The sequence below is a fragment of the Paramormyrops kingsleyae genome, chromosome 25 (assembly GCF_048594095.1).
Source record: "Paramormyrops kingsleyae isolate MSU_618 chromosome 25, PKINGS_0.4, whole genome shotgun sequence".
NCBI classification, from domain to species: domain Eukaryota; kingdom Metazoa; phylum Chordata; class Actinopteri; order Osteoglossiformes; family Mormyridae; genus Paramormyrops; species Paramormyrops kingsleyae.
Window position 1 is genome coordinate 28358223 of NC_132821.1, and position 13155 is coordinate 28371377.

General features: G+C 45.7%; 1 protein-coding gene and 1 long non-coding RNA gene across 6 annotated transcripts in view; one reads left to right on the top strand and one right to left on the bottom strand.

The window, feature by feature from the left end:
• The window catches only part of LOC111853036 (peroxisome proliferator-activated receptor gamma coactivator 1-alpha), a 179601-nt gene that overhangs the window by 163675 nt on the left and 2771 nt on the right, over positions 1 to 13155 (top strand). For 4 of the 5 annotated variants that reach the window (XM_023829494.2, XM_023829493.2, XM_023829495.2 and 1 more), the window contains exons 4-12: positions 903 to 1025; positions 1630 to 1969; positions 3423 to 3468; positions 3602 to 3675; positions 6052 to 6985; positions 8372 to 8470; positions 9490 to 9610; positions 11399 to 11520; positions 11790 to 11941. In XM_023829494.2, coding sequence (XP_023685262.2) covers positions 903 to 1025; positions 1630 to 1969; positions 3423 to 3468; positions 3602 to 3675; positions 6052 to 6985; positions 8372 to 8470; positions 9490 to 9610; positions 11399 to 11520; positions 11790 to 11941 — 2011 coding nt within the window. The other variant, XM_023829496.2, reaches the window with a different exon arrangement.
• Positions 1 to 13155, bottom strand: part of LOC140582856 (uncharacterized) — a 56432-nt gene that overhangs the window by 9773 nt on the left and 33504 nt on the right. The gene's annotated exons all lie outside the window — the stretch shown is intronic.

A 13155-nucleotide genomic window follows, 5' to 3' on the forward strand; every position in this document is an offset into this window, starting at 1 on the left:
AGACCCCCCCCCCCCGCTGTCAGCCATCCCAGAGCCAGCTAATGGCGTAACTAGGTGGAATGGAGGTTTACCATCAGTGATGTTTATTAATGGGCCTTCTGACAATTTTAGTTTATTAAGCAGTGTACAGCACCTGTGCTCATGAGGTGCATCTTAATGCTCGGAACACAGCGCACCCCTCCGTCTATATAGCTTTTAAAGGGCAGCTGATTTATCGTGAGGTTCTAGGGGTCTGCAGATTAATTTCATTCGTAATTGAATATGTGCGAGATCAGGGGGCTTAACAGTGTCCTATAGGGCCGTAATTCAACAGTATTATAGGTCTGTTTAAATCTTTAAGTGTTTTTAGTAGCAGTAGTGAGATACTGTTATTCAATCAAACAGCTCATTAAATAAATTGGGTAATTATGTTCTGCCGTTCTGGTGGGGAGTTTGCAAACTATATTTGATGATTCTGGCAAGGTGCTGTAATGGTCATTTTCAAAGAAACAACCCCATGTTCTCTCAATTACCAGTGGAGAGAGAGGATAAACATTTACTTAGTATGCAGATATAGCATGAGAATTGTATGCAGGATGTACACTGTAATGAACACAGTGTGCTGATAGGTTCAGGTCCTGGATCAGCCTAATTCTGGCATCTGTATGTTCTTACATGTAGGCAAAGCATTGCAGTTGAGTTTTAAAGTTGAGGGTGTAGCATGACTCATTCCCGGTTCCACTCTTCTGAGACATCTCGTCTTCCATCTCCCCCAGCCTGGCCGGCTCTTTGGCTATTTCCATGAACCCAGAAAGATAGGAGCTTCTCTGATTTGTAGAACTTTTCTGAACGACAGGTGTAATGAACTTCTGTCTCGATAATGTGTTAAAGACACGCCCGATGCTTCTGTCTCCTGTCCATAGCTGAAGAAGCTCCTTCTGGCTCCGGCAAACTCGCAGCTCAGCTACGGTCAGTACCCGGCCAATGGTACACAGCACGGTACGGCCAGCGCCCACCGGATCAGGCCATCATCTGCTGTCAGCAAGGTAGCTACCATCCGCAGACATGCCAGTGGGGGGCGCTCTCACGGTGCCACATGCTCACGTCCATCTTCACTTCCTTCCCTCCCACTTCTGTCAGTGTTGGTACTGAGAAATCTCGCCATGTTATAAAACCGCCTCCTCCTATGCAATAATGTTGACGTCTGCAAATCGTTATTATATTTTAACTGAATCAATTTCCTGTAATTACTGACCTCCTCTGTAATGTTTAATAATGGAGAAGCATTAGAGAATCACGCTTTTCCATTAGAGAGCTGCAATCGCTACCTTCAGGTGTTAATAAGTTCCCTCCTCAAAACTTCAGATTTTTGACTTAGTCTGAAAAAGTGGATCATTGATGCCGTTTTGATTGTTTGGGAAAAACTGTATTGTGGCACTTTCAACGTGTCGCCTGAGGTTTTGTGCTTCCTTGTCTGTAACTGAGACCCCTGTGAAAAATCATGAATATGAAAGGCGGTAAATGTAGCTTTGAAGTGTTTCCATTATTTTTCAGAAGTTTCCCGGAGCCCTCTACTTGCTGTGGATGGTGGCGTTTGTAGTCGCGTATCCCCGATTATGATGGGCTGAGCGTTTCCGTGGTTCTCCGCAGGTGGAGAGCCTGCCGAACGGTAGGCCGAAGGGACCCCCCGTGCGCCGCCCCTGTGCCGAGCTGCTCAAGTACCTCACCTCCAGCGACGACGCCCTCCAGACCAAAGCGCAGAAGAGTGACAGGGCCAAGGCCGCCGGCGCCCCCTCGTCCTCACCCTCGCCTTCATCGTCCTCCAGCTCCTCTATTTCATCCTCTTCCTCTTCATCCAAGAAGAAATCCTCATCCTCCTCATCTTCAACCTCATCCTCATCCCAGCAGCAACAACAACAGCAGCAGCAGCAGCAGCAGCAGCAGCAGCATCAGCACCAACCTCAGAATCAGCAGCAGCATCACCAGCAAGGTGAGGGCGGGGCTGCTGGTGAGAGCGCCATGGCTGACGAGGGGCCTGGGGGGCGGAGCCGGACATGCACTGGGGGGCCGAGACCCTCCGCTTTTACAGTCCCACCCTATAGAAGCAGTAGTGGTCACCTCAAAAAAGGACGCAGCCGGCCTCCAGGGCAGCACGCAGCCCATGCAGCTGCCAAGTTTATTAGCTGCTTGCATTCATATTCCCTCCGCCCTAGGGAGATGGGTTTTGCCAGCAAAGTGGGTGGTCTGCCGGTTAGTGAGCGCCCTCTTGGGGCTGAGGGCGGTAAGTACACCTCGGACCGGGTTAAAGTGACCATCTGGAAAAGACAAGAGCGAGGATTCCCTTTATCTAACCAGCCGATTGCACCCGAGCGAGAGCCTGCCCCTCACCTTGGCGATGCCAACCCACGCCCCCATGCGCTGGTGACGCTCCTCATGCCTAGAAGCAGCGACCCAGGACCCGGACAGGCTGAGAAAGAAGCCATGGGGCTCCCGTGCCCCGGAGAGCTGGGCACGGATGGGGGGGATTATGACTGGACACGGTCAGGGGGCTGGGTAGGGCAGGACGACTGTGCCTTTCGCGACGGCGCCCCTGACAGCCACATGCCAAACTCACTGGAGATCCCAAGTCCCATCTTCCCAGACTCTGGTTTCCCATTGGGAGACTCTGCCCACTTCATCATACAAGCCCCACCCCCATACAGGCAGGCAGTCCGCAGTCACCCTGACGACCAGGCCCTCCCTCTTTTAGGTAATCACCACCGTGCCGCTGCTCTGTTTCCATCCTCGTGCTGCCTTTATCTGCTTCCGCGCACTGCTCCATGCTAACCCCTTCACTAATTTACTCATTTAGAGAGCACCGGTAAGGTACATGAACACAGTGGGACAGATGCGATGAGATACAGAGGAAATGAGCAGGACAGAAGCAGTATCCGATATATTCCGGGGCGTTTAGGCATCAACCGATTTCAAGGTGAACGTGTGTGTTTAAGATGCAGGTTAATCCTACTCAGTCACTTAGGCCTTTATTCTCTCACCGGATAATTACTGTAGATCCTCAGGCATCTGCACAGGCCGCCTTGATTTTTCTTTTGTCCACTTTCGTTCCAACCATTTGAAAGTTCTCTCCCCTTGTTGGATTCAACGAAGGTTTAGCTCATCATATCCCTACTGTTTATTTTTTGCATCATTTTTAAAAAGTATTTTCTTCTTTCGGACATGCTGTTGATTACAGAGATTAGGCATCAGAATTCTCAAAAAGTATTTAGCATTACTTTCCATCCCACGGTGAGTTGTAGGGATGAAAAGATATGAGATTCTTTGAGTTACTGATGTGTGCGGTTGAAGGCTTTAGAGGAACGCGTGTGCTGCTGAACTCTGACTTTCTGTGATCTAGTTAAATGATAATTACCCAATAATTTCCCATACTCCTTTGTATTCTGCAGCCAAACCAACCACCCTGCCACTTCCTTTGACCCCTGAGTCTCCAAAGTAAGTGAGAGAATTTTTAAAAAGAAAATTCAAAGCCTTTCCTGTTGTCTTATTCCACGTACAACCATTTAAAAGTGAGTTCTAGACCCTAACCCCTAAGTCAGGAGTCAATGATGTTGGATTTATGTTTCAGCGACCACAAAGAATCACCGTTTGAGAACAAAACCATTGACCGCACATTGAGTGTGGAGCTGTCTGGTACCCCAGGTAAGAAGACCCTGTGTTCAATAATCCTATCGATACCAGCATGTGGTCACATTGATTGTCCATAGAAAGGGATCGATGGAATATGTATTCTGGCCCAGAAAACCATGGGGAATAAATCAACCTGCTGTCGGAAAATGAGAAATCAGTTTTCTAGGACAGAGTATGCTGAAAGGCTGAGATGGTGATGCTGCTTTTCCCTGAAAGGGGTATAAAAAGCCCAGGGTCCAAGGTGAAGGAGCCTACAATGTGTTTTCATGAGCCTCCATATTGATCACACAGTCCAGTTTCCTTTTTATGGGAAATGCTGACTTCCAAATGAGGGCTTAATCTTTGGCTTCATACACTGTCCCTCCTTGATCCCCTTGCACTTTGACCGAAACACTTATTTACCTGATAGATCGCAGCAATACAATGATGCATTATTATTAGTTTAATTGTTTTTTTTCCATTAATTGGTGTGCAGATATCATCTAAATAATCTGTCTTGAAAATAAAGGTCATTAATGATGTTGGTCCAATTTTAAGTAATTAAAAGAGAAAACTAATCGTAATTTAAGCCTTAGACTAAAAGATCACGGTACTAGGTATACCTGCTTTTTCATCGTTAAGAACATGTTTATCCTTTTTACCCACAGTCCTTTGTGGTGCTAATCATCTTCATACTATTCTGATGTATTCTTAGGTTTCTGCTTTTACAAACCACTTTGTGATTCCTAAAACACGAGACAGTGGATGTTCAATATGTTCAAGGTCTAATATATCTGTACAACTATTGAGACTTGTGGTAGCACAAGACTTATACTGTAACTAGTCTACGTCTTGTATATTTTGGCAGTCAAGCTTTTTGCAAATGCTTTGGGTTGTGTCTGTGTGCAATATATAGAGATGGGCAGTTGTATTCAGGTATTTGACATTAATTACATCTTTTTCTCTGATCTATAGTCAAAGGTGTGCTCTTTTCAGAAGGACAGGCCTAAATACAATTACCTAGTATGGCAGTCACAGCAGTCATGTTAAATCCTCTGTATGTCTTTGATTTATCCATAGTTAAAAAGGGTATACCCTGTCACTCTGACTGATTTAAGGGTTATAGGATTACATGCTTCAAAAAAAAAGTCATTTCAGACGAAAACCAATGGAGATCAAGCCTTTCAACTGCTAGATTAGGTTGTCCGGTACCGTCAGGCGCTCGCTTGAAACCTTACATGAAAGGAGTGTTCAGTTCGCTTCTGAGTTAATGTGCCCTGAGGGAACCTGTGTAGGTTTTCCACTGGAAATCTGTTTCATTTAAGATTAACTTGCTTTAATTGTAAAATTGGTTGAAGGCTTGCTGGGGCAAGCGGAGTATATGAACTTTTAACGTCCCGTCCAAACGTAAATGGAATTTTCCAGCAGAATATATGGGTCGAATATCAGCTTAATTAAACATTTCCTTAGCGTTTGTTATATTGACAGTTATATTATGCCGGATTTGATGGACTATTATCCTTATAGAAAAAAAAATTGCTTTTTGTTGTAAAATCAGATTTTAATGTGTGACATCAATGTGCACATGCCCCGACCAGGATAAGCAGTTGGAAGGGTTTTTGGTTGGATATTGATGCTTTAGCTATAGGATTCTGTTATACAAGTAAAGCAAACACCCACACTGGTCAGAAAGGAAGGGAGGCTTTAGAGCACATTATCTGATGGGCCAGCCAGCTACAGAGTCAAACTTAACAGTAATGTGGGGCAGGAAATGCATCGAACCAGCGTATCAGGACGTGGACGCGCTCTACAAATGCAGTTTTAGTGGTGAGCATGAGCCTAGCTGGGTTTCTCATGCACCGCAGTGCATGTGCTTGTATACTGGACGGGTGAGGCAGCCCCTCTCTGCCTCCTGACGTGACAAAAGATAGAGCGAGTGTAGTGGTATTAACGATGGCGTGAGCAGACTCGGAGTCGGGTCCTCCTGGGTAACAACCATCTGTCCCCAAGCAGAGCTGCCCCCCACCCACCGCTTAGTGATAGATCCGTGTTTTAATAACCACCGGACTGCAATGGAAAAGCTTTTCTCTGCCCATGGCTGCTGGCCGGAATCCAGAGGAGTCAATGTAACATTTCTGGAGGATCTGGCTTTTGTAATTATACCACTAGGCCAAGGATGTCAGCTTGTTTGTTTGTTTGTTTGCAGCTCTGGGTTTCGGGAAAACTTTGGAAGCTTTTTAGCTGTTTAGCCGTGGCTGTTTTGCACCTTTTATTTGACACTGTCACATTAAGCATTTAATTATCATCATTAGGAAGAAGTGAACAGAATATGTCTGTAGTCAAGCTTTTGTTGACATTCCAAATCCAGAGGGGTATTTTGAATTCATTTCCATTCTTGTCATCCTCCAGGTCTAACACCGCCCACGACGCCTCCTCACAAAGCTAGCCAGGAGAATCCATTCAAGGCTTCCATCAAGACTAAGCTGTCGTCATGTGGGTCCTCCGCCTTGGTGGGCACGGGGGCTCACTGCGGTGGGCCAGCTCCCTGTTTCCTGGCCGTGGGCCCGGCCCGGAAGGACCGTGAGCATACAGAACTGTTCGCCCAGCTCAGCAGGGTGTCAGCCCCGGTTCCACCGGGTCAAGAGGAGCGCAGAGGCAAGCGGACTGCGCCACGTGTCTTCAGCGACCACGACTACTGCCAGTTCACCGGCGCCAAGCGGGGCCTTGGCCCCTGCCCAGGGACACTGGACAGCCGGCACTGGGGGTGCGGCACCTCGGTGGCTCTGCTTTCTGCCACCCCTTCCCTGGAGGGACATCTGCAAATGGCGTCCTCTGTTGTGCGATCCCCGGTGCTCAACAGGGAGGCTGGGAAGCTCGAGCAGCCCCCTCGTGCCAGGCCTGCCGCGGGCGGCTGGAAACCATTGGAGGATATAGAAATCAGGGCGGAGCTCAACAAGCACTTTGGTCACCCAAAACAAGCCATGTTCAGCGAGGAAGCCAAGGTGGCAGAGGACCATTACTGCCAAACAGCAGGGGGTATGATTGTGGGTCTTCCCCTGGAAGGGGTCCTGGAGGACAGTGAGGAGGAAGGCGAGCGGCTCTTCTACCCATGGGAGGACTCTCACCTGGGGCTGCAGTTCGATGGTTCGCCCTCGTGTTCTCCAACCAGCTCCCCATCGCGGAGCTCTGTCTCACCTTCCAAGGCCCATCCGAGATCTGCCTCCCAGTCTGGATCCCGGTCTCGGTCACGCTCCAGCTCTGCTTCCCACGTACCTCGACGTCGCACCCCCTCCCGATCTCCCTACTCACGCTCCCGCTCCAGGTCTCCCCATGCCTGTCCACGGTATGAGTCCTGCTCCTACCATGGTACTCTTAATTCACTGATGGGTTTTTATTTCAGCCTACACCGTTGAGCTGAACAGTCAGTTCTGCTGAGTTTGGATAATGAGGGGAAAATCATTATGAGAAAGAGTTTGATAAAAAATCCTCCTTCCCCTTCCCACACGAATATCCCCACTTGGAACCTCTTTCTGTTGTGTTTGGACAACAAACGGAAGATGTTCCGCTCCGAGGTTTTGGAGATGCTTAGAATTCCGGCTGGTTGAACAGCAGTGCTGCGCTGAATCACACGCCGGACATAACGTGGCACACTTACGACACCTGTTCCCCCTGCAGACACGCAAACATTTGGACAAGACGTTTGAAGGACGTTTCACATTTACAAACTCGAGCTTAAATTATACTTCGGCTAAACAGCATCCAGAATTCAGCAAAATGTCCAGACTGTTCCTGCCCTATCTTACCCCTCACCCTCGCTCTGCCGGAATGCCTCCGTCAGCGCTTTCTATGAAAACATTCTCCAACCGTTTGTCGTGACGTTTTTGAAAAGTTACCTTTCAAGGCCTCTAAAATAGATGGATTCAGTACATCTTGCAACTCAGGGCAGGAGAAGCCTGAACCTTTTCTGTGAGCTTTATTACTTCTTACACAGTTACTGTGGCTTTAAATGACTTGATGTTCCCCAGCTCCAGTTAAAGGCTCCAAGCAAAGAAATCTTGAGCTCTGGCTGCAATTAGTTATGTCTGTTATTTAATCTGGTTTTATTATTTTGCCCTGGAACCATAAGAATAGTGCTTCTCTGCGTGACGTTTGACCTGGAAACATAATTGAAGCTGTAGTTTAGTCGGATAACAGGGGACATATTACAGTACAAGTGGATAAAAGAATGTAAAATGTCACATCATTTACTGAACGGCACCCTGGGATTTTGAGTGTTAGGTTTCTTTATGGTTTCTTGGTGGACTACTGTCTCACAGAATCAGACTTCTCCCTGTAGACATTATGCTTGTCATTGTCCCGTTTGCTGCATGCCAAGGAAATTCAATGAGACAGAAAGTGTCATACAACCCACCCATTAGAGAGGGTCATCAGTAGTCCATTAGTTTGACAACCACATGAGGACGAATTTGTTCACTAGAGTTTATGAATATACACCAACATCCGATGAAGGAGAATGCATTTGTTGTGCATTACATTGTTACTCACATAATCATGGGTTAGGTATAGTTATATATATATTTTTCTTTTATTAGGTGACCTTATAAATAGTCCCTGTAACCTAGAATCTGTCTCTTCTAATTATAGCGTTTTTAATTAACTGTACAAATTGGTTTTTCATTACACGTTACACTGGTATAATTAATGTGTACAATTGTGTGTGTTTGCTCAGGACTGGCCAATTTGTGGACACCAGGAGCAGAAGGACCCAGAGAAGCCCCCATGCAGAGTCGAGGTCCCAGTCCAGATCTCCATCTGATCGGAAGCCCGGGTTTGTGTTTACCGTTTGTTCTTCTGTGTATGTACAACTGTTATGTGTCATGCTGAACACCCTGGTTGGTTAGGACCTGATCCACAAGTATGGTTTCTGTATTTGTCATGTGTGCTTGATTATGCCATAATATTTATAAACCTGAGCATCTGCTCCTGGTAACTCAGCCTTTCTGTGATGGAGAAGAGATGCAAGATGCACTTAAGTGGTGAGCGGAGGAATGGATCGATAAGTCACCACAGGGAATACACAAGTTGCTAATATAGTTAGCACGCTAAGCTACAGACTTTTTTTTTTAAAGACAGCAACACCAAAGAGATGAAAACCATTTGATTCCTGCCGATTATGCTGAACAGCAAGAATAGAAGAATGTACCCCTGTAGATTAGCAGTGGGTCTTAATTCCTCCTTTCTGTTCCATTGCATAATACTATAAATGTACCTGTTGGAAACTTTGAACACAACCTTCAAGCCCAGGGTTTCAGACTCTTCGTCAATCACTTTTTCTGATCAAATGGGAATCACATGGTTTCCGACTATTAGAAAGTCTCTGGGATTATGGTACACTGGATTTTGGGTTCTGGGTTATTTTCTGTAAAAAAAAACATTATATGGAGGAATTATATACTTTTCTGCTCATTTTAAACTATGAATGGTGTGAATGGTATGAATAGTTGTCTGACCCTGGTTGTGATAGCTGGGTCAAACACCCATGCTTCTGTATAAATAATGACACATTAAAGAGGTGTTTTCCACCCCAGATGGTCCACGGTTTTGCTTCTTCCCAGCTCGCTGCTGGGAGGGAGCTGGGAGGGAGCAAAAATGTGGACTGTCTGGGGGGGTCCCCTAGAACTGAGTTGGGAAACACTGCTTTAAAGGTTCTTAGGAGGTCTCCATTGATTGATTGATTGATGAAACCCTTTATTGCTGTTGTCCATCATCTGATATCTGCACTGGTGTAGGGTGTCAGTGAAGGACAACCGGCATGTTTCGCATAGTGACCCAGACTGTTGCCCCCAGGTACGACAGCTATGAGGAATACCGGCACGAGCACCTGAGAAGACAGGAGTATCGGCAGGACTGCGAGAGGCGGGAATCAGAGGGAGCCGAGCAGAGGGAAAAGCGGAGGCAGAAAGCCATCGTGAGTACTGCTGTCCCCAGACCTTTCCCGAGATGTTTGACATGCCCCAGAGCAACCTTCTTTAGTTCCTCATCCCTGAAACTTAGGGCTCTCGGCGAAGCGTGAGGACATGTAAAGCAATTCACTGAATTATTCATGTAACACACTTTCCTCCCCCTTGTAAGCTCTATGTTATAGGGCCTCAGGTGTCTCCAAGCTGTGCCAGATAGCTTTAGTTGTATTTGTGTTGTAACATAAACAGCGTGTTCTCTGAGAGAACGTGACAGTGAGCCGATCCAGTAAATGACGCCATCTCACAGTAGAAAGGTGTCAGCTCTCATATCACTACTGGCCTCCCTAGCCAACATATCAGGGTTGGTAATTACAGATTGTCTGGATGAGGAGATAAGGGAGATGACTTGATGGCTGCATTAAAGTTCGGTATCAAATGTGAATATTGTTTTCAGACAATTTTGTGTGCGTCATATTCTACTCATGGGATTCTACACCATATGATAATGTATCTTAAATATATATATACTCCCAGATAGGATTCTAATCCATTGCAGGGCATGCACAGTTATACACTTTGAGCAGATATCTCAGTTTACCTAAGTACATGGGTTTTATCAACATACGTATCAACATTTTATGTCACCTTCCATTGCGGAAGTATAATTCCAATACTCAAGAACAAAAGTACGAAGGACGGTAAAAATCCCTGGACGTCGTTCTTGCCCAGCCCCAAATATCAAAGACCCATCAGTTGCATCCTCGCCAACTTGAACATTCTCATGATTCACTGCATCCCGAGTTGGTTCTTGGGAGGCAAGTTAGCAAGAATGCTCTTGCCAGGAACGCAAGTATGTTCTTTAAGTTCCTGGCATTGATGAACACCCCATGCCTTTGGACTGTGGGGGGGAAACCCACACAACATGGGGAAAATAAGCAAAGTCCATACACAACAAGGGGGTGGGCTTTGAACAGGTCCGGTAGTGTATTGTTTCATTATTAAATTATAAAAATAATTTCAGAAAAGGACCTCCTGATTATGTACATATAGAAATATGTTAATTTGTACCTAGAATATATTACTACATGCTAACAGAAATCTCAAAGGCTTTGTGGTTCACAGTTCCAGACAAGCTTATGATCTGAATACTATTACGGAAGTACAGACAGGTTGTCTGGTATCATATACTGTCCTATATTTACCATGTGAGGTATTGAGGTCTGGAGGGTTTTGCTCCTGATTTTCAACTGGAATTTGAGGGTGGGGAGTGTGAATCACTATCTTCACTTTTACCGAGTCATTCTGCTTCCATTCAAAGCGTCTTTGGCTATGGTTCTCCCTCAAAGACCAGAGTGTAGGCCTAGAGGTTTGGGGACTGAGCGTAGATCTATCTTGGTATTTATTCATAACTTACCTCTAGTGTGCATACTCTTCCTAAAATGGCCTTTGGGTTCGGTGAAGGAAGAGACAGGTCTTAGGAAAAGAAACAATAGATCAGGACCTAGATAATATATATTTATTTGTTGGCCGATGCCTTTATGCAACTGGATATTGGTTTGTATATACAGCAATCCTGACTAAATACCTCGTAGAGCACTTGACCCATGAGAGAATAAAGCTGGCATCCATGTATGAACAAGGTCCATGCCTTTAACGACAGCATTAAACTCCTATCCTGACAACATCTAGCATCAAGGACTGTATCTTTAAATCATGTCATAGTATTGTGGCTACACCATAACTCCTTCAAACAAACTCACTTTCACAAGACAACCCTCCTTTCTCTTGGAATCCAGGAAGAGAGGCGTGTAGTGTACGTGGGGAGACTCCGGTCGGACATCACGTGGACAGAGTTGAAGCGGCGCTTTGAAGTCTTTGGAGAAATGGAAGAGTGCACCGTTAGCTTGAGAGATGACGGGTAAGGCTCCAGGGGATGAAAAAGCAATCATCTCGGACGCTTGTTCACTTGAATTCTTTTCCCTTTTTCCTGATTAACTGAGGCCGGATGCTCTCCATTTAAGCGGTGTTTATTTTGCCTCAGAAATCCTGAGCTTCAGAATCTCCATCTGCATCGTCACGAGATTTATTCTTTGTGAAGATGGGTGGCGATCTGTTTTATTTCGTAGATGTTAAGATAGCTGTATGGCACTGTTAGTCCCTCAAACAAAGGCTTATCTTTATATCCAGGGACAACTTTGGCTTCATAACCTACCGGTACACTTGTGATGCCGTGGCGGCCCTTGAGAATGGACACACTCTGCGTAAATCAAAGGAGCCGCACTTCGAGCTCTGCTTTGGTGGACTCAAACAGTTCTGCAAAACCAATTACACAGACTTAGGTAAGAGGTTCCGGAATGCCGAGGAGACACTTTCAAATGGTCTGAGGTTTAAGGGGCAGCCCATACACAGAAGGCCTATTGCTGAGCATTCCAGTTTATAACGCAATTCACAGCGTGCTCAGGAGCGTCAATAAGTGCAGAGCTTCCATGCCTTCCATCTTTCATGTACTCGGTCCTCAGCAGTTAGAGATCTCAAGGGAACTTCCCAACTGTTGCTGAATAAAACCAAGACCTCACTGTGAACCCTGCCCCCTAGCACTATGATTCAAGCAGGGGATAGGGGTTGGGCAAGGACACTATAGAACAGTCTCTGTCAGTATGATTTTCTGCAGGAAGTCTTGTGGAAACACTATGTGTACAGTTGGGTTATGGTTGTACTGGCTTACCCGCAAAGGTGACCTCACAACCGGATGAGGATTCCATGGTCGGTCCATCACGAAACCACTACTTCTCATGTCACCTTGACGGTGCCTATGTTGAGTGAACAAATTTCTTTACGATTCAGTGTTTAGCAGTGGAGATAATGTGCACTGGGTGTGTTGGGGCAGGTGAGCAGTGGTGATCCATCTCCCCTTGAAATTTGGGAGTTATTTTAGGGATGTTTATTACTGTGTGCTCTGTTATGCCCCCAGATGATCAGCAGTCCTACTGAAGGAAGATGCTGCTGCTCGTTCAGCATTTTTACATTGACACCCAACTAGAAATATGTTTAGGGATTTAACTGAATTTCAGCTGATAAAATTGGAGGGAAAAATAGTTCTAAGGAATAACAAAATAATTCTTTTATCATAAAATGTATACTTAACAGCAGATGTCTTATAAAGAATTTAAAATTGTGTCATGTAGTGGCAATGCCACTAAGTTTTTTTTTTTTTTAAATGCAGTTCACCATCCATCTGTGAAATCATTACTCAGTGAAAATAAAATATATAAATTTGAATATCCAATATCTGTCTGATCAGACCACTGCCAGAGAAAGATTGTGGGCAGCTTTTGGTTGTCACTCCATGTCACGTCAAACCACACACACGTCTCCCACTTCCTCATCGGCACGTTATTGATAAGCACATTTCCTTTTTTTCGATTTTTGACTCTCGCGTGGTCAGGGCTGTTGAGGGGAAGCTTAGGCATGTCAGTTAAATCTGTACAGACTTTCTGAGCACGTTAACATCCCTTAGCTGTGGCTGTCACACTTAGGGCAGAACTCAAGATTC